Source organism: Spea bombifrons, chromosome 12 (assembly GCF_027358695.1).
Source record: "Spea bombifrons isolate aSpeBom1 chromosome 12, aSpeBom1.2.pri, whole genome shotgun sequence".
Lineage (NCBI taxonomy): Eukaryota > Metazoa > Chordata > Amphibia > Anura > Pelobatidae > Spea > Spea bombifrons.
In genome coordinates this window covers 3014259-3032473 of record NC_071098.1, presented here as the reverse complement: position 1 = coordinate 3032473, position 18215 = coordinate 3014259, and the positions used below count along the sequence as shown (strand labels likewise).

Here is an 18215-nt window from a genome sequence, read left to right as displayed (position 1 = left end):
ACATGTCCGTCTCATGGTGGCTGGCGCTGTCCGTACGGGCTGGCGCTGTCACGTGATTTGTGACAGGGGGGCCGGGTATCAGAGTCGGTGCTGCGGCTGCTCTGTCATGTGACCAGTTGGCTCGCTGTCTGGGATAAAGAAAGATGGCGAGCTGCGGGGGTACGGCATGCTGCTGCTGCTGCGGGGACAGGGAGAGCCGCACCCCGGAGGAGCTGGTGAGAACATCCAGGCCCCTTTCAGGCTGCAGGGTCCCCGGCCCCAGATCGCCCCCTCTTTCTCCCAGGGTCTTGTTTTTGTGCCTGCAGGTCCCACCCCAGCATCATCCTTTGTCACCCTCACCCTGCAGCCACCCATCCGACCCCGTCGCACCCCTTGGAGACCCCATCGCACCCCTAGGGACCCCATCCAATATCCCCTTCCCCCCTTTGCATGCACTCGCCCTCCACCAGCAGGCATAAACTCTCTAGACAATAATTGGAAGCGATAAATAGACTCACTAGATGCGAAAACAGCCCCCCCCGGTATCTGCGCTGATAAAGTGTAAGCTCTTCAGGTCAGATTGTGATACCTCCCGCAGATCATCTATTTGGGATTCAGCATCCCTGAGAGATCCCTGAGAGATGAATTGGTTCAAGACAGAACCAAGACAGCAGCTGCTGCGGAACATCTTGTTGAATTAAACCTGGCCCTTGAGAACGTTACGTTAGCGGAGCAGCCACCGGCACGACTCCCCAAATGCTCATACAGAGGCTCGAGGATGCGCTGAGTTGGCTTCCTTGGTCTCTCGCGGCGTTTAGTCATCCCAGCCCTAATCATGTTTGACTCTGCGGAGTAATCGTTACACGCCAACACGCTTCCCAGCAAAACACGTCACGCTAAGGAGTCATCATCGGTCTAACAAGATTTCAGTGTCAAAGAGTAAAGGATCTCTCTACGTCCGTCTTGGGGGAGAGAAACGGGGAGAGAGACATTTAAACATGTAAAGGGATTTAACAAAGTGCGGGAGGGAATTTATTTCAAAGGAGGAGAAAAGTTACAACAAGCGACCGGAATCTAACACTAGAGAGACTGAGATGGAATGGAAGGAAGTTTTACTTTATGGAGAGGGTGGCAGATAAGTGGAACAGCCTCCCAGCAGAAGTGGTAGAGAGTAATACAGTGAGGGTATTAAACACGCATGGGATAGATTCAGGAGCCGTATGCCTAAAACGAGACCAACGACTGATTAAGGAAGGGTCACCCAGAACTACGTGGAGGGTCCCGGTTTAGATCCACGTGGGGGCAGTGAGATCTCTTGTGGCTCGTCTGACGCCGTGAATAGAAGCAGAAGTTTATAGAAGTTCATGAAATAGTAAAGTTACTTTTCTCAGAGTTTTTACAGTTTTTAAGTGGTTAATTTATTTTATTAGCCTTTGTCGGATTGGTAAAATAACTCGTGACGCTTGTCAGTCCCGTCGCTTTAAGGAAGCTGGGTGTTTGGGGATCAGCTTTGCCCCCCGTACCGGACGGGGTAGTTACTTAGTGACTCGTTCCCCGTGATCTGTTAATTTGTGAGGTATTAAGATTAAATATCATAGTAAGACACGTAAGAAGTACAGGGAAAGTCAGAGAAGGGGGCCCGGCCCTCGCGGACTCACCTCTGGGAGAGGATTTATACGCGGGCATCTTCTGGGGTTGTAACGATGGAGACTCTGTTAAGGAAAAATTGTATTAATTAGAACCGTTATCAGGTTTATTAAGACAGAAGCCCCCGGTATGGACTGAGCGTCTCCATAGTAACCAAAAATAAGCGTTTAAGAAATCATTAAATACATTTATTATATAAATAAAAACAATAATTTAAATGTATTATCATATAAAAGCATAATAACAATGTAATGTATCATAATATTACTATATAATAATTATTTAAATAATGTAACATATGTATTATTATTTTTTTATTATTATATAAAACCATAATTATTTTAATAATATATCTTATTATTATTATATAAACTATATTTTTTTTTAATGCAGCATCCAATCTCAGACTTCTTTTTTTTTACAGTAGAATTGAGTTGGGGGGGGATCAATTGAATATTTCATACTACTCTGAGATTTTAGAGAGGTTTAGGGTGACAGCGTATGTCATCATCGTATGGCATCATCACGCGGCACCCTATGACACGAGCTGTCAGCGTAGAGTAATTTAAAATAATATTTTATACAATTATGATGTATATTTGGTGTGATGATGTCACAGTAGGCTGTTACAAAGTTTCTACATGCAGTTGATTGAGGGTAAGTTTAATGTAACGGGCTCTCTGCAGCGACGTGGATGAGATAACGGGAATGATGTCATCTGATATCGATGGCGGTGATCACAGCGTTTCTGCAACTTAATCTTTATATTCCTTTGCAGACGATCCTTGGCGAGACCCATGAAGAAGAAGAAGAGATCCTTCCTCGCAAAGACTACGAGGTCAGTTTGTTGATTAAACGTTATCATCATCATCGTCATCATCATCATCATCATCACCACATTCATAACGCAGAACGCGTCTTCTGCCCCAAACGCTGTCTGTGTTTCTCCTCTGCAGAGTCTGGATTATGACCGATGCATCAACGATCCGTATCTCGAGGTTCTGGAGAGCGTCACCAGCAAGGTAAACGCGTTCAGACGCAAACGTTCCCAGAAATAAAAGCCGCCGAGCTCGGTGTTTGGGTGAAAAGTTTATATATTTATTTATTTTAAATCTGGTATTTTTAGTTTATTCCGCCTGCTGTTTTTGTCCTCTTTTGTATTCCGAATTTGAAGTAAAATCGCTGTGGGCGTGGCTTATTTAATGATGTGATCATAGGGTTGTATGTAGCCGTGTATGACCTCATCAGCCTTGTTTTCTCTGAGCAGAAAGCCCGCAGGCACGAGGCTGTGCGATGGATCATGGTCTTTGTTATTGGCGTTTGCACGGGGCTGGTAAGGGCTTTAAAACTTTAATGATTCCTTGAAGCGTAAACAATAAACCTGCGTCTCTGAATCCTTCCACCTCCTGCCGAGACGTCACATAATGAGACGGCCGGGGGGCGCCCCGCTAATCCTCCGGCGAGTGTTACATTTTCACTGTATGAAGATGGAGCCCCCGACGCTGTATAAAGCAATCTACCCCCCCCCGGCACTGTGTACAGCAATATAACCCCCCCCCCCCGGCACTGTGTACAGCAATATAACCCCCCCCCCCGGCACTGTATACAGCAATATAACCCTTTCCCGACCTCGGCGTTTCCATTTTTGTTCGGCACGATTTGCTTTCCTTTAGCTTCTCTCCCCAAACGATCTACTTAACTGACGCGATAAGAACGGTTTTGACCGTTTCTGGAAGAATTTGCGTTTTTCTCACTAACCTCTCGTCGCTTTTCCTCGCAGGTCGGGCTCTTCGTCGATTACTTCGTGCGGCTTTTCTCCCGCTTCAAGTACAGGTTGGTTGAAGGCTGTATCCTTTTACACCGCGAGGATCATGCGCGTCTCCCCGTGCGTTGCTAGCCTTGGGGCGCTTCCCGGCAAAGTCATCGTTTAAATTGCAAATTTTTTTTTTGAGCAACTTCTATTTATTTAAGGTCTATATAAAAAAAAAAAAAAAAAGTTCCTTTTTAACCTTGTCTGTTGTAGTTTGCTGTAAACCCAATTAATCGCAGGGATTCATGCAGTGCAGTGAACTTCTTCCCCAACACCTTCCATGGTAAATATATTTTACTGGGTGATTAAAACACCGCCAGTCTTTTGTACGAATTCAGCAGTCACCTCGTGGGTCATTTTAGTATTTTTAGTATAATTCACCATCTGAAGCCCCGGGACGTATCTGTACGGCGAGACGAACTCCACGGGAGAATGGATTTTTTTGTTTAAATATTATGCGGCTGGAACTTATAAAATCTAGGCTCGCGGGGGGGGGGGTTTGCCCTTGCAGGTTATTAAATGACATCCCCTGGCAAAGGTAAATATTCACATGCGCAGGTTTAAATGTTAGAGGACCGTTTTACCTCCGGATGCTGAGATATAAGGCCTTAGTAAACCAGAGGACGGTCGTCGGGACTGCCAGCGAGTTCTAGACTGTGTATGTGTGTGGGGGGGGTTCTCGCCGGCAGGCTGTTCTCCCCCGGCGTGCTGTCGGAACCGTTTCCTTGACCGCTGCTTTCTAGCCATCGAGGAGTGCACTGACCGAGGATGCCTGGCGCTCTCGCTCCTGGAGCTCCTGGGCTTCAACCTGACCTTCGCCTTCATCGCGACGCTGTTTGTCCTCATCCAGGTGAGCTTCTCGACGAAATGGGGGGAAACCGATCGGGGGGAGGGGCGGTCAGAACTTCCCCGCAGGAGCATAAAACGCGTTCACGTAAATCTACGCGGGGTTAAAAAAAAAATAAATGGATACTCGCTTCAGACTGTCTGTAGTTAATTTGATTATTTTAGGGAAATTGGGGACACAAAACAAACCCCCCCACACAATCTCTCCACCAATCGTATAACTAGGATTAAAAAGATGCAACAGCCAATCAGGGAAGGGGAATCAGATTCGCAGAGAACGTATTGTAATTTCTAGACTTTAAACAATTCCTATATTTCTCATTTAGAATTTTGTGTATTTTTAACCCTTTCATGCTGCGTATTTTTTTTTTTTTCATGCAGCCCGTGGCAGCCGGCTCCGGGATCCCCGAAATCAAATGCTACCTGAACGGGGTGAAAGTCCCCGGGGTGGTGCGGCTGCGGACGCTGGTGTGTAAAGCCCTGGGGGTCCTGTTCAGCGTGTCCGGAGGTAAAAAGTATTCTCTTTTATCTGTATAGCGCCAACGATTCCCGCAGCGCTTCTTCCAGTCCCTACCTTTAAAGATTCGGACAAAACTAGAACTGAAAGGCGAACCGATACGTTGGGTAAAGACGTCCCGGCTCTCAAGAGCTGACAATCTAGAGGGAGTAAAATTGGTTTTGCGTATAGTCAGACTGCGTTGGTACCCAGCACGGTCTCGGGATTTAACCCTTTACTGCTTTCCAGAACAGAAACCTATAGCCCCTCGCTGTCCCCTGCCTTCTGTATTCGAATGCCTGCAGTTGTTTGCAAACTCTCTCTTAAAGCGGGAACGCTCCCGGTAATTCCGCTTTAAGGCATTGGTGGGCCCCGGGTGGACATTTAAATAGCTTTACCCTTCCTCTGTAAACTGTAGTTCAGAACGAACCCCCCATGCAGGCAGAAAAGACCACCAATTATTGTTCCGACTCCCAGGCCACCCCTCGATCTGGCAGCCAGAACAGCTGATGCAGTCCGAGCATTAAATTGGAGCCAATAATTCAGAAACCTCTTCCCGGGAATAAGGTGCGCGGGAAGCGATCATTTATAGTAAATGTCTCTTTGTTTTAGGATTATTTGTTGGCAAAGAGGGTCCTATGATTCACAGCGGGGCCGTAGTCGGAGCAGGATTACCGCAGGTTCGTATGAAAGTGGCTTTACTTTTTGCTTTACGAGAAGGTGGTAGATAAGTGGAACAGCCTCCCAGCAGAAGTGGTAGAGGGTAATACAGTGAGGGTATTAAACATGCATGGGATAGACATATGGCTCCTGAATCTAAAACAGAGTGGTTAGTGTTTGAGTCTTCACATTGGGTTGTAATGGGGACTCTGGAAATCTTCTAATTTAACCCTTTTTTCGCCTCTTTAGTTTCAGAGCATCTCTTTCCAGAAGATTAATTTGGATTTTCCGTATTTCCGGAGCGACCGGTGAGAATTATTAATGAATTACTCTCTACGAGGCATCGTTAAAATTGCATTTTGTTTTAACGCATGGATCGGGCCCCCTTTTTGCCCCCCCCGTTTTAGGGACAAGAGGGACTTTGTGTCTGCCGGAGCCGCCGCTGGGGTGGCAGCCGCTTTCGGGGCCCCTATAGGCGGGACGCTCTTCAGCCTAGAAGAAGGATCCTCTTTCTGGAATCAGGCGCTCACCTGGAAAGTGGTGAGCGGAAGATCCTCGTCTGATTGGGGGGATTACGGTCCGGGGGGGGGGAACGGTTCTGGTTAGAGGGTCTCAAAATGTTTAGTTTAAATTCTAAATGTCCTTAATCGGTGGGACCAATGGCTGCGGAGGGCCAAAGCACCCGGCCAATCAAAATCCCAGCAAGTCCAATCGTCAGCTCTGCGGTTCATGTTATATTTTCTATTAAATACCCCGCAGACCCCAAAAAGGGAAATTTATGTCTTAATGTAGATAAACCCAATTTTCTGCGTTATTGCAGATTTTGGTAATCGTATCCGCCGGTAATTCCGCAGAACTAACCGCTTTCTCGTTCTCAGCTCTTCTGCTCCATGTCGGCCACTTTCACGCTCAATTTCTTTCGTTCCGGGATTCTGTTCTCGAGCTGGGGCTCGTTCCAAGTGCCCGGACTTCTCAATTTTGGTGAATTTAAGGTGAGTTTGTGCAACAGTCGCTTTTCCTAATGATCTGATCCCCCTTCACTTATATATATATCACACAGACAGACACGCTACTGCCCAAAAGTTTGGGGTCACTTAGAAATGTCCCTGTTTTTGAAAGCAAAGCACATTTTGTCCATTAAAAATAACAAGAATTGGATCAGAAATCCAGCGCAGACGGGGTTAATGTTGTAAATGACTATTGTAGACGGAAACGGCTGATTTCTAATGGAATCTCTTCATACAGAGGCCCTTTATCACTCCCATCACTCCTGTGTCCCAATGGCCCTTTATCGCTCCCATCACTCCTGTGTCCCAATGGCCCTTTATCGCTCCCATCACTCCTGTGTTCCAATGGCCCTTTATCGCTCCCATCACTCCTGTGTCCCAATGGCCCTTTATCGCTCCCATCACTCCTGTGTTCCAATGGCCCTTTATCGCTCCCATCACTCCTGTGTTCCAATGGCCCTTTATCACTCCCATCACTCCTGTGTTCCAATGGCCCTTTATCACTCCCATCACTCCTGTGTTCCAGTGACCCTTTATCACTCCCGTCACTCCTGTGTCCCAGTGACCCGTATTCAGATTTCCTTCGTATTTTTAGTGCTCCGATTCAGATAAGAAATGTCACCTGTGGACGGCGGTGGACCTGGCGTTCTTCATCGTTATGGGTGTGATCGGAGGCCTCCTCGGTGCCACGTTCAACTGTCTGAACAAAAGGCTGGCCAAGTACCGGATGAAGAACGTGCACCCCAAACCCAAGCTTGTCAGGTACCTGCTTTGGCGTGTGTAGTTTATACATGTGCCGCCTGCCAGGTTAAAAGGGGGGTCCTTGTGTTCCTCGGGCCGACCATCCCTTCTCATCTTCCAGGGTTTTCGAGAGCCTCCTGGTCTCGCTGGTCACCACCGCGGTTGTGTTTGTAGCCTCCGTGGTTTTGGGAGAATGCAGAAGTCTGTCTCCCCCGACACACTGGAACAACGGCACCTCATCTGCGCAGGTACATGCGGCACGGGAGCGGACAGCTGGGGTCAAACTCCGTTTCACATATACTCCGGTCGTGTTATATACTGATTACCCTGATTAATAATTCCACGTTTTTAGGTCCCTTGGGTCTCCTCTTCAGAAGACGTTAATTCCAGCATCAAGACCTTTTTCTGTCCTAACAACACGTATAACGACATGGCGACCCTCTTCTTCAACCCTCAGGAGTCGGCCATCTTGCAGCTCTTCCACCAGGAGGGTGAGTTCTCACATGTTCCAAGATGGCGGCTGTTTCTGGAATCTTCCGGTGTCCGTGGAGTGAAAGCCTCCTCTCCTCCTCTTGTGTTTCAGGCACGTTCAGTCCCGTCACGCTCTCTTTCTTCTGCTGCATGTACTTCTTCCTCTCGTGCTGGACGTACGGCATCTCCGTCCCCAGCGGTCTCTTTGTGCCGTCGTTGCTGTGCGGCGCGGCCTTCGGCCGCTTGGTCGCCAACATCCTGAAGAGGTAGACCGCGTCCCATGCTTTCCCCCCGCGTCCCGTGCTTTCCCCCGCCGTGTTCCCTGAGGCGAGTACCTCCGTGACCTCTCGTTTCTCCGTCTAGCTATTTGGGGTTGACTCACATCTACTCGGGGACGTTTGCCCTGGTCGGCGCCGCGGCTTTCCTGGGCGGCGTGGTCCGCATGACCATCAGCCTCACCGTCATTCTCATTGAATCGACCAACGAGATCTCCTACGGCCTGCCAATCATGATCACGCTGATGGTAAGATGCCCCTTTTTGCCCCCCCGATTCCCCTCCCCCGCCCGTGTTATGGACGTTTCTCCGCCACTCCTGCTTTTTACCCCAGGTTGCGAAGTGGACGGGCGATTTCTTCAACAAAGGCATTTACGATATCCACGTGGGCCTGAAGGGCGTCCCCCTCCTGGAGTGGGAGACCGAGGAGGAGATGGACAAGTAAGGCTGTCACCTGCTCCTACCCTGACGTGACCGCCTTTAGCGTTCATTTATAAATTACTTGTGACTTGCACTGGGGGGGTCTTGGCTCAGGATAATAATAAAAGCCCCCACGTACCGTTTGATGTCCCTGTTTGGGGAGTAGTATGTGCAGAAATATCAGACTGTGAGTCTTGGCCCCCGCGGGCGTCCCGTCTGTATGTCGGTGGCCATCAGGCAGTCTCTTCTCCGCGGGGAGATGGGGCGGCCATGCAACGCTTTGTGCCGGGGGCTGTTTGAGGTCTCGGCCCCCGAGCTGCCCTGCGGCTATCGCGGCTTCGGTAGTGGAGGGTCTGGTTTATACGTTGGGCTTTGCGCGGATGTTAGACAGCCCTGCGGGTGCGGAGACACGCGGGGGTAATACAGAGATGGCGGTAGACCGATGACAAGAGGACGGGAGGTCTCGCTGCTGGGTGGGAAGAAAGTTCTCATTAAGAGTTTGGAGAGAAAATGGCCAGAATAAAAAAGTTTCTTTGTAACCGTTGCAGGTTGAGAGCCGGTGATATCATGGAGCCCAACCTCACGTACGTCTACCCGCACACCCGTATCCAGTCGCTGGTCAGCATCCTGCGCACCACGGCCCATCACGCCTTTCCCGTGGTCACAGAGAACCGCGGCAACGAGAAGGAGTTCATGAAGGGCAACCAGCTGATCAGCAATAACATTAAGTTTAAGGCAGGACGTTCATTTTCTCTTATTACAGATTTGGTGATGTCAAAAGTCAGGGCCGTCTTTGGATTGACATCGAGGCTGGATTTCCAGTGCCAGGAACCTTTCAATGGGGAGGACTGGGAGGCGTGCGCTAGCGTTCAAAAGTTTGGGGTCACTCAGAAATGTCCTTGTTGTTTTTTTGTTTTTTTTTTTGAAGTCCAGCGCACTTTTCATTTTTATTTTATGAGAAATCACGTTTGAATTACTGACGTAGCGACTGATACTTTGTTCTTTTCCGTAGAAATCCAGCATCTTGACTCGCGCGGGTGAGCAGAGAAAGCGGAGTCAGTCTATGAAGTCGTATCCATCGAGTGAGCTGCGCAACGTGTGCGATGAGAACGTAACCTCCGAGGAGCCGCTGGAGAAGGAGGACATGCTGCAGCAGATGCTGGAACGGAGGTAAACCTCGCTAGAGCCGCGATTCCAGAATCCTCAGCCCCGACCCACCTTCCGTATCGTGCGTCACGGGGATGTCTCTTCCGTGTCCGGTACCTGTCCGTCTATCGAGATCCCGTGTCTGGACCCTCAGGATAACGCTCTATTGGTTTCGCTGTCCAGGTACACCCCTTACCCTAACCTTTACCCCGACCAGTCCCCGAGCGAAGAGTGGACCATGGAGGAGCGCTTCCGACCGCTGACCTTCCACGGCCTTGTCCTCCGTTCCCAGCTGGTCACTCTTCTCGTCCGAGGCGTCTGTTACTCCGAGAACCAGTCCGTAAGTCGCTTAGTTTGCCAGAACTGGAAATGTGTATGTGAAGCGTGTATATATATATTTATTTATTTATAATGTGATTTATGCCTGAGCTGTGTTACTATAACAAATTAAATTATGTTCATATTTTTTAATTAATATAATAACACAATTATTATCAGCAGAGTAATAATAACCAAGATCCAGCATAGCCTTTCTGCTTTCTAATCGATCGTGGTAGGAGTTGATTCGCTCCAAGCCGCTCTTTTTGGGCCTCCTGCATCTTTAAATAAATTATTTCTTAATATCGGGGGGTTTTATGCTTCACGTTGGCCGGAACGTTCATTTTTACCTGTTTGTAGAGTGCGAGTCAGCCGCGTCTCTCCCATGCCGAGATGGTGGAGGATTATCCTCGTTACCCCGATATTCACGATGTCAACCTCACCCTCCTAAACCCGCGAATGATCGTGGTAAGAAAAAAAATTAAATTTTTAACATATATATATATTTTTTTTATTATTATTATTATTTTTTTAATGAGAAAAAAACCCATATCCAGTTATATATCTGTTGTGCTTTCTCTGTAAAAGTACCCATCGTACGCTTCGCTTACTTTGTTCCAGGATGTCGCCCCGTACATGAACCCCTGTCCCTTCACCGTCTCCCCCAACACAAACGCCTCACAAGTGTTTAACCTCTTCAGAACCATGGGACTAAGACATTTACCTGTAGTGAATGCAGTGGGTGAGGTGAGTGATTATTTACATTTTTTATTCCAAGCAATTAATACAAATCTCCGTGCGGAACACCACTGTTCCAAATGTAATTACAAACATTTCTAGAAAAAAAGGGAGAAAAAACTTTTTTTTTTTTAATTTTATTAATTTATTATCTTATTTTACATAATGATGTTGAGAATCTATTTTCTGTTTATATGTAAATAAAACTAATTAAATTATCACTGATTAACAATAGCATTAAGCCCGGAGCGTGAGATGCCAAAGTTTAAAGCCCCGTGTCTTGCAGTATTAATCTGTATCCACAAGGGGGCAGCAAAGGCTTTGGGAACATTTATTACGCCCCTTGCTGTGTTGCGTTTATAACATGGTTGCTTTGGTGTTGTTAGATTGTTGGTATAATCACGCGGCACAACTTAACCCATGAGTTCCTGCAAGCACGCTTGAGACAGCACTACATGACCTCCTGATCTGACCGAGCGTCCCGTGTCTGATCCCTGGACTTGAACTTTCCAAAGACGGCCCGCAGGGGGGGAGACCGGACCCCGATAAACCAATGGCGGTACAAAGTCTCTTCTTTCCGCATCCTTCCTGGCCTCCTTGTGTTTCTGCTGCCAAGCGTTACAGGAGAGGACAATCCGAAGGCTCTTTGTTCTGCTGTCGATGGATGATACTTGGTCCTCACTCGTCCGCGTTCGCTACGTATGTCACTGTTCTATTACGCGTCTCATTCTTTGTACTTTGGCGGTATGCCGGCTTTAGCCGATGGGCTGCGCTTGGCTCCAGAGTGGAAGAGGATTCTGGGAATTGGAGTTAAACAGTTGGGAGCTGCTTGGTGTTCTGAGCTTAGCGTAAGGGGGGCACAGACCAGATCCTGCGGGAACCGTAGGAAAAAAGCAATGTTCTAATTGCAGTCCTGTTCTACCCCCACATTCTTCTAATTAACCCATAAAATGGATTCTTCAGACGCTGTGTGTCGGAAGCCAAGTGTCTCGTTGTCGGGGTTAGTGAGTTGGAACTGGCCCCGCATGATTAACCATCAAGATGCCGAATGTTTGGGCCAAGCATTATTCTCGCGATATATTGCATGCCACCTAGGGTTAAAAAGCTCCATGTATCAGCTTTTTTTATGTAACCGTAACTTGCATATTTTGCCTAATGATACAAAAAATCAAGAAAATTAACTAAATTTTAACGTTTACATCTTTAGTGCCCATAGGCACAAACACATCATGGCCAGGAAAAGCACATTCTAGCATAGTAACAGTCATTTCGGTTGGAAGACTCGTTTTAAACCTTTTCTACTGATCCTTCCTGCTTTTAATTCAAAAGAAGGCGGTGGATTCCGTACCTTAACTGCCCTCTCTGATAAGAATCCCTCCCTTTGTTGTGGATTAAATCTCCGCTCTTCCCGTCTCAGACGACGACCTCTTATTCTTCATACAGTCGCGGGAGAGCTCATTATATCGGCATTTAAACTTGGATGGTAATAATGCTTTATTAATATTATTATTAATACATTATTGTGTAACACAAAAAAAACCCCAGGAAAGTTTCATTCTGCAGAAATATTTAACAATTATCAAGAGCTTAACTAAAAAAAAAATATATATAATTGGCAGGAGGGGGTTCCGGAACCCTCTGGAAGAGTTCTGTATCGTAACATCGTAACAAATGAAATTCTTTGGACCTTCTAGCCGGGTTTTGATGTTTAAAACTACAACGCGCATGTTCAGAGTATCGGCGGAGTTTTTATTATAGCTGCAAGAAATTATTGTAATGATGGAAATGCGATGAAATATCCCAAATCTTTGCTGCTTTTTTTTTTTTTTTTTTTTTTTAAACACCTGAACGTTTATTTTTGCTAAAAAAAATGCCGTTTTAATCCATCATTCTGACTTTACTAATCTTCTTACTGCGCGTCCTATCAGAGCGGCCGGTGTTACATTCCGTTACGCTGTATTTTTAAGATCGATGTCTGTTTAACCTCTCGAATGCCAAGAACTCTTATCTCATGGAACATTCCATTTGTTTGTTTTTTATTTCTGCACTTTTTAAATGTGAAATCTATATTTTTATTTTTAATTGTACATAAAATGTATAGATTTCCTTTTTTTTTTGTATGTATTTAATTTAAATTTAATTTCTGTGTTATATCAGTATTATCAATAAATATCCACATTTTAAAAAAAAAAGTCTTATTTTGAGTTTTCTTGACATTTTGATGATCATTTTAGGAAATAAATTTGGTTAGATAACCATCTTTTCTTTTTCTCTTCTTAAATCTGCTCGAAAACCGAATTACGAAGCTAGACGTACTTATAATTTTTTGTATGGTGTTTGAGATTGGGGCAAGAACCCCAAAAATGCGGACGGGGGGGGCTTGGATCTGCCTTTTTCTATCCCTGTGGACCGTTGAGTACATTCACCATGGCAACGGGAGGATAGTAAAAAGCATCTCTTTATTGGGTTTCTCCACAATACAATATAGAAAAAAAGAAAGCAAATGTTAGTGTCCAGCGTCTCAAAGAATTAACCCTTTCTCTGCTGCAATGCAACGCGTGTACGGGGGGAGGGGGTGATGCGTAAAGCTGCTCGGAAATTACTCTCGCGGTGTCTGTGAGCTGAAAAAAGCCAATTTACACGTAGAAAAATAAATATATTTGGCACGTAATCGAGACTACGGAGCGGTGCTTGGAGATACAACAGCCTTTACTCTTGGGATGTTGGTTGTTGGTCGTTGCAGCTCGCCTCGGCCTTCACCTGCTGGGAGATTTCTTTCAAAACTAAGGGAAAAAATGAAAAGAACATAAAATATTTATATTTTACAGACAATTTCATAGAGTAAAGCCCCACAGTGAGTTCAGTGCGATTGTGTATTTTGTGCAAGCCACAGGTTTATTCTTTGTCGTCTACAACAGCCCAAGGGGGCGATCGACAGCCCTGCGCAGGTAGACGAGGAGCCCCCTCGCAGCAAGCCGGTTGTAATGGAGTCTGGGTATAGTGGTATTGAGTACGACCCTTCTCCATTTATACAACTGGAGCATGGAACGTAAAGAATTGACCCTTCAGCGACGTGCGTAGACGAAAGGTCTGTTTTGGTTTTGCCCCCAAAAGGTCCTCATCGGGACGTTAAATATCAAAATTCAGCAAAAATAAACCTTTTGTCTTATTCTGTATGGCGGATATTTTACTTTTGACGCTCCAGGTAATTTATGGATTGGTTTATGGGATCGGCCCCTAATCATTGGTTTTCTATGTAGTTTTGACCCCCCCCCCCCAACGAGCGCACAGAATGCTGGAAGCTATTGAAGGTGTTCGAGATTTTAGACATACCTGACTTGGCCCCGATGGAGATATCGGATTCCATTTAAACCCATAAGATCAATATTTGCTTTCTTTAACTACAAATAGTCACAGCCTCCATCTCCCAATGTATAGAAAGACTGCAATTCCTATTATCCAACACCATCTATATAGAAGTAAACTTTGCCTACTGTTGGTCAGCACCGTCCCTCCAGTACTTCCGAACCTCCAATTTAAGTATCGCTAGGTGAGCCGTCCTTAAAACCCCAATCCATTGGTGGCCGCTGAGAAACTATTAACCATGTAACATCTGGAAATGATCCTAAAACATCTGGCCACCGATTGCATCTCTTGTAGGCGCTCAGCTCCTGTCCTCCTGAATACATTGAAAACCTCAATCTGTTATAGGGAATCAAGGGCTAAGAGCTCAACATTCCAAAAAGAACATTAAGAACATTCTAAAGACCTAATCATTCCTATTAGATACATCTAGATTGACCAGAGAGCTTCCTCCCTAGAGAATGGACCTTTGAGAAGTTTGACCTCTACGGTCCGCGGTTCTTTGCTCCGTCAGCCCCCCCTTTGCGTTTTTATGTTCTCGGTGAGTTGCGTTGACCCTCCTGCCCCATCAGAAGTGGTGATTCTTACCCTTTTGCTATTGCACCCCATTCCACTCTGAGCTCCGATTCTGTCGATCCGGGATCCGAAGCAGTCCGAGCCCCTCCGGAAGCTCCTGGGTGCGTTGAGGAGTTCCCGCAGTTTGCTTTTCAGCGGGGTGAGTTTCTCGGGCAGCGCCCAGGAGCCTTTGTTATACGCCAAGTCCGGCTGGGATCTGCTGGCTTCTCCGTTCCAGGAAGGAGCAGAATTTGCGGAATCCGCGGAGTCGTAATTCTGGGCAAATAAATCTTGCGATGGGACCTCCGGTTCTTCAGCTGGGAGCCGTTCCTCCAGGCGAGAGAGAATGTCCTGACGGGAAGACATCATGACAACGTTACCAGATGCAAAGCATAGACGTATTATTACTCCATAACGTATCTGTTCTTGGGATATCTTATCCCGATAATAAAAATATTACATCGAAACATAACTATAGCTAGATCTGGAATATAACATTGTTTAAAATATAACTTTATCCTTAATCTCCCTCTATAATAATTACTAATTCTTCTAATGCTTGAATTACATTATTCTAATAGAACATAAGAATTTAATTCCCTTAGGAAGAATTCAGAAATGTATTCATGTGATATTAATAATATTCAAATATTTGAGAATGTTTTAAAGGTGCTGAATTTAGCATTTTTTGTCTTATTCATCATTTATGACCGGAACTAATAGAAGTTTCTTTTACGGTTTGTGTTGATTTTATATAATAAAATATTAGGAAGAATAAAAAGATAGATCTACGAAGGATTATTTGCTTCACATGAATGAGAGGGCAATTCTTATTTTAATTGGACGCAGAATAATAAATTTCTGAAAATCGTAGAGATTTAAAATCCTACACCAGGTTTAAATGACCAGAAATAAAATTAATAATGAATAAAATTAATAATTAATACAGAAATTGATTTATTTATTATCAAGAAAATGAATTAAAACATATGACCGCCACCATATCCAGAATCAGCTCGATTCAAGATATTTATTCAGTGTTCTTTAAATGTAGTCAGTGAATAAAATAATAATAATAATAATAATAATTATTATTATTATTTTAATAATAATAGTAATTATTATTATTATTCTAATTATAATAATACATAATTTATTATTTTATTTCTATAGCAGAATACATTCTTTCAGTCCACACATTTCAAAGGGTCCGACAAAACTAGAACCGACAGACTGAGACACACCGATACACCGAAAGGGCCCGGCTCGCAAGAGCTAACAATCTAGAGCAGCCATATTAGTTAAAATTAAAATTATACCGTTAATGTTTGACTAGTAATTTCTTTTAATGACGTACATTTTGAGCTCAAGATTATCTAATAAACAACATTAAAGATATATTTTAAAGCAAATAAAAAAAAACAAGGAGATAAATTCAGAAAAATAAGAATATTGATTTTGAATGTATTCAAAAATAGCCTAAAAAATACTTTTTATGCCCATATTTTACTTGGAAAAACACTGAGATATTCATTTGACATTTTAAGTATTACTTTGTTGAAAATAGGCAATTTTTCAATAAACGCTAGGAACGTTCTAAAAAATAAAATGCATCGAATGGAAATAAATGAATTGAGCTGAAACCTTCCCCCAAAAATATTGAAATTTCTCTATTATTTTCTGGGGAAAACCAAACATTGTCTAATTAAGTGGAAATCGAAGCCCCTCCGAGGTTTGCGCGACGACGTCCGCCGATAAACGTTGCCCCGCGATCTCTTACCTTCAGGTCGCTCAGGTCGGAGGACAGCATGGAGCCGTACGCCGAGTTTTCTCCGGCTTTGGTCAACGCAAAAAGCAGAAGAACGAACGTCACGCGTTTAATAAGCGAAGTCCCCATGACTCCAGAAGCCGTCTCCGTTTGTCCAAGAGAGTCTTAATTCCCGCTCTTCCGATTCTTGTCTCCTCTGTGAGTCCTGACAGCTACAGCCGCGACTCAATATATACGCGCCGAGAGGACACGAGTTGGTCGGAGGAATGAACCCCTTCACATTCTAGCACTTCCTGAATGATAAAGACGCTCTTTGGAGGCCAGCAGAAGATTCCCTTTTAAAGTTATCCTCCCATCCCCGTTGCCACATGCCCCGCGGCGAGGTGACTTCTCCACTTGACTGGACTGACCCTTTGGTGGAAAACTTAAATTCTTGGCTGAAGAGATTTCTCGCATTGAGTGTCTGGATGAAGAAGGACAACTCAACTCATCTGTCTCCGTATCTGCATTCCTTCGCCGTGGCTCATGGAAAATGAGATATCTCCTCGGTCTTCTGACCGCAACAAGTTACGCCAACGTTGGGGGCGATTATTGCTCAGTGATACCCAAGTCAACAGCCTCGTGTGCCGGTTATACCCTCTGGTCGTGTATATATAATACCCGGGCTTCGATGTTTATTGGGAAAGATGGTTTATTGAGGGTTACGTTGAGTCTCTGCGTTGTTTTCAGTGCGGGCTGGAAGTAAAAATGAATCCTGGTATTTCCGCCCCACGTGAATTTGTTTTACGTTCCACGTAAGCTCAACCCGCCGATGCCCAAGCCGGGCCGGTTTTGTTTTTGTTCGCATTCGCGGTGCGGTTCATGTACCTCCTGTGCGGCCGCTAAAGAAACTCAGCAGCGAAACTCCTGATGCTTTCGTTGGCCAAATAAAGACACTTTATATATTTTATTTACCCCGTTTAATTTATAAAGCCATTCCCTGCTGTTTCTATACACATTATCAGGGCTTTTAGGGCTGTAGAACCCTGCGATCCCCTCATACCCCGCAAACATTCTGACCTCCTAGAAAAGAGGGGCATATTATGGCCTAGGCTGACTAGGCTTAGGGTGGCAGGTCCAGGGGGGTCGGCAGCCCCTCTGCCGCATTACAGGGAGCCTCAGGCCTCTACTCAATGGGCGATCGCTGATCTCCCCAACCAGTCCATTAACAGCATGGAGGGCTGTGCCAAGTCGGCGCGGGGATATGATGTCATATCCCGGTTCCCAGGATGTAAGGACATCGACGCGGCGGGGGTGGCAGGTGGCGCTGCCCTGGGTTGGGCTATTAATCGCCGGTGGGCGTTCGTCAGATAAATACAGTATTTTAGGCTGGGCCAAAAATAGATCGCTAGGTAACATTACTCAATGTAATGACCCCTGAAGGGTAAATATATCGAGCCCCTCGAGCTGTTTGTTTATTTCGGGCCCTGGCACACGTGTCGTAACTCTTTGTCCCGCTCCAAATGACTGGAGAATATAAATAGGCGTAGATGATAAGATTGGGGGTGCACCGGGCATGCGCGCCGCTAGAGCTGCGGATCCGGCCGGGGGTTAAAACCCAACTCTGGTGATCCTAAGTCGGCCTTTCTGGCCGGGAAATTGAAGTCTTAATATTTGGAGAACGGAACAAACTGACTGAGCAAAGTGTGGATGCCGTTTATGAAATGGACCTCGTCAGAAAGTTACTTTAAAATCTTTTAAATTTGGAACACAGGAGTGATGGGAGTGATAAAGGGCCATTGGGACACAGGAGTGATGGGAGTGATAAAGGGCCATTGGAACCCAGGAGTGATGGGAGTGATAAAGGGCCATTGGAACACAGGAGTGATGGGAGTGATAAAGGGCCATTGGAACACAGGAGTGATGGGAGTGATAAAGGGCCATTGGAATACAGGAGTGATGGGAGTGATAAAGGGCCATTGGTACACAGGAGTGAT

The 18215-nt window shown here is 45.5% G+C and overlaps 2 protein-coding genes across 2 annotated transcripts; one reads left to right on the top strand and one right to left on the bottom strand.

The window, feature by feature from the left end:
• Nucleotides 1-72: 72 nt before the first annotated feature.
• On the top strand, nucleotides 73-11048 carry CLCN6 (chloride voltage-gated channel 6). Its single transcript, XM_053451836.1, has 23 exons — nucleotides 73-215; nucleotides 2405-2464; nucleotides 2583-2648; nucleotides 2894-2959; nucleotides 3407-3473; nucleotides 4180-4286; nucleotides 4664-4790; nucleotides 5391-5458; nucleotides 5688-5746; nucleotides 5846-5978; nucleotides 6317-6430; nucleotides 7041-7207; nucleotides 7308-7434; nucleotides 7539-7677; nucleotides 7770-7923; nucleotides 8021-8180; nucleotides 8266-8372; nucleotides 8900-9086; nucleotides 9364-9521; nucleotides 9681-9837; nucleotides 10176-10283; nucleotides 10437-10562; nucleotides 10940-11048. The coding sequence occupies exons 1-23, from the start codon at nucleotides 144-146 to the stop codon at nucleotides 11018-11020; spliced, it is 2610 nt and encodes an 869-aa protein (XP_053307811.1). The 5' UTR covers nucleotides 73-143; the 3' UTR covers nucleotides 11021-11048.
• A 1945-nt stretch (nucleotides 11049-12993) lies between these two features.
• LOC128470039 (natriuretic peptides A-like) lies at nucleotides 12994-16548 on the bottom strand. The gene is made up of 3 exons (XM_053451868.1): nucleotides 16252-16548; nucleotides 14505-14822; nucleotides 12994-13336 (listed from the first exon to the last, which is right to left on the bottom strand). Exons 1-3 carry the CDS (start codon nucleotides 16366-16368, stop codon nucleotides 13331-13333), a joined length of 441 nt encoding a protein of 146 aa, XP_053307843.1. The 5' UTR covers nucleotides 16369-16548; the 3' UTR covers nucleotides 12994-13330.
• Between the last annotated feature and the right edge of the window lie 1667 nt (nucleotides 16549-18215).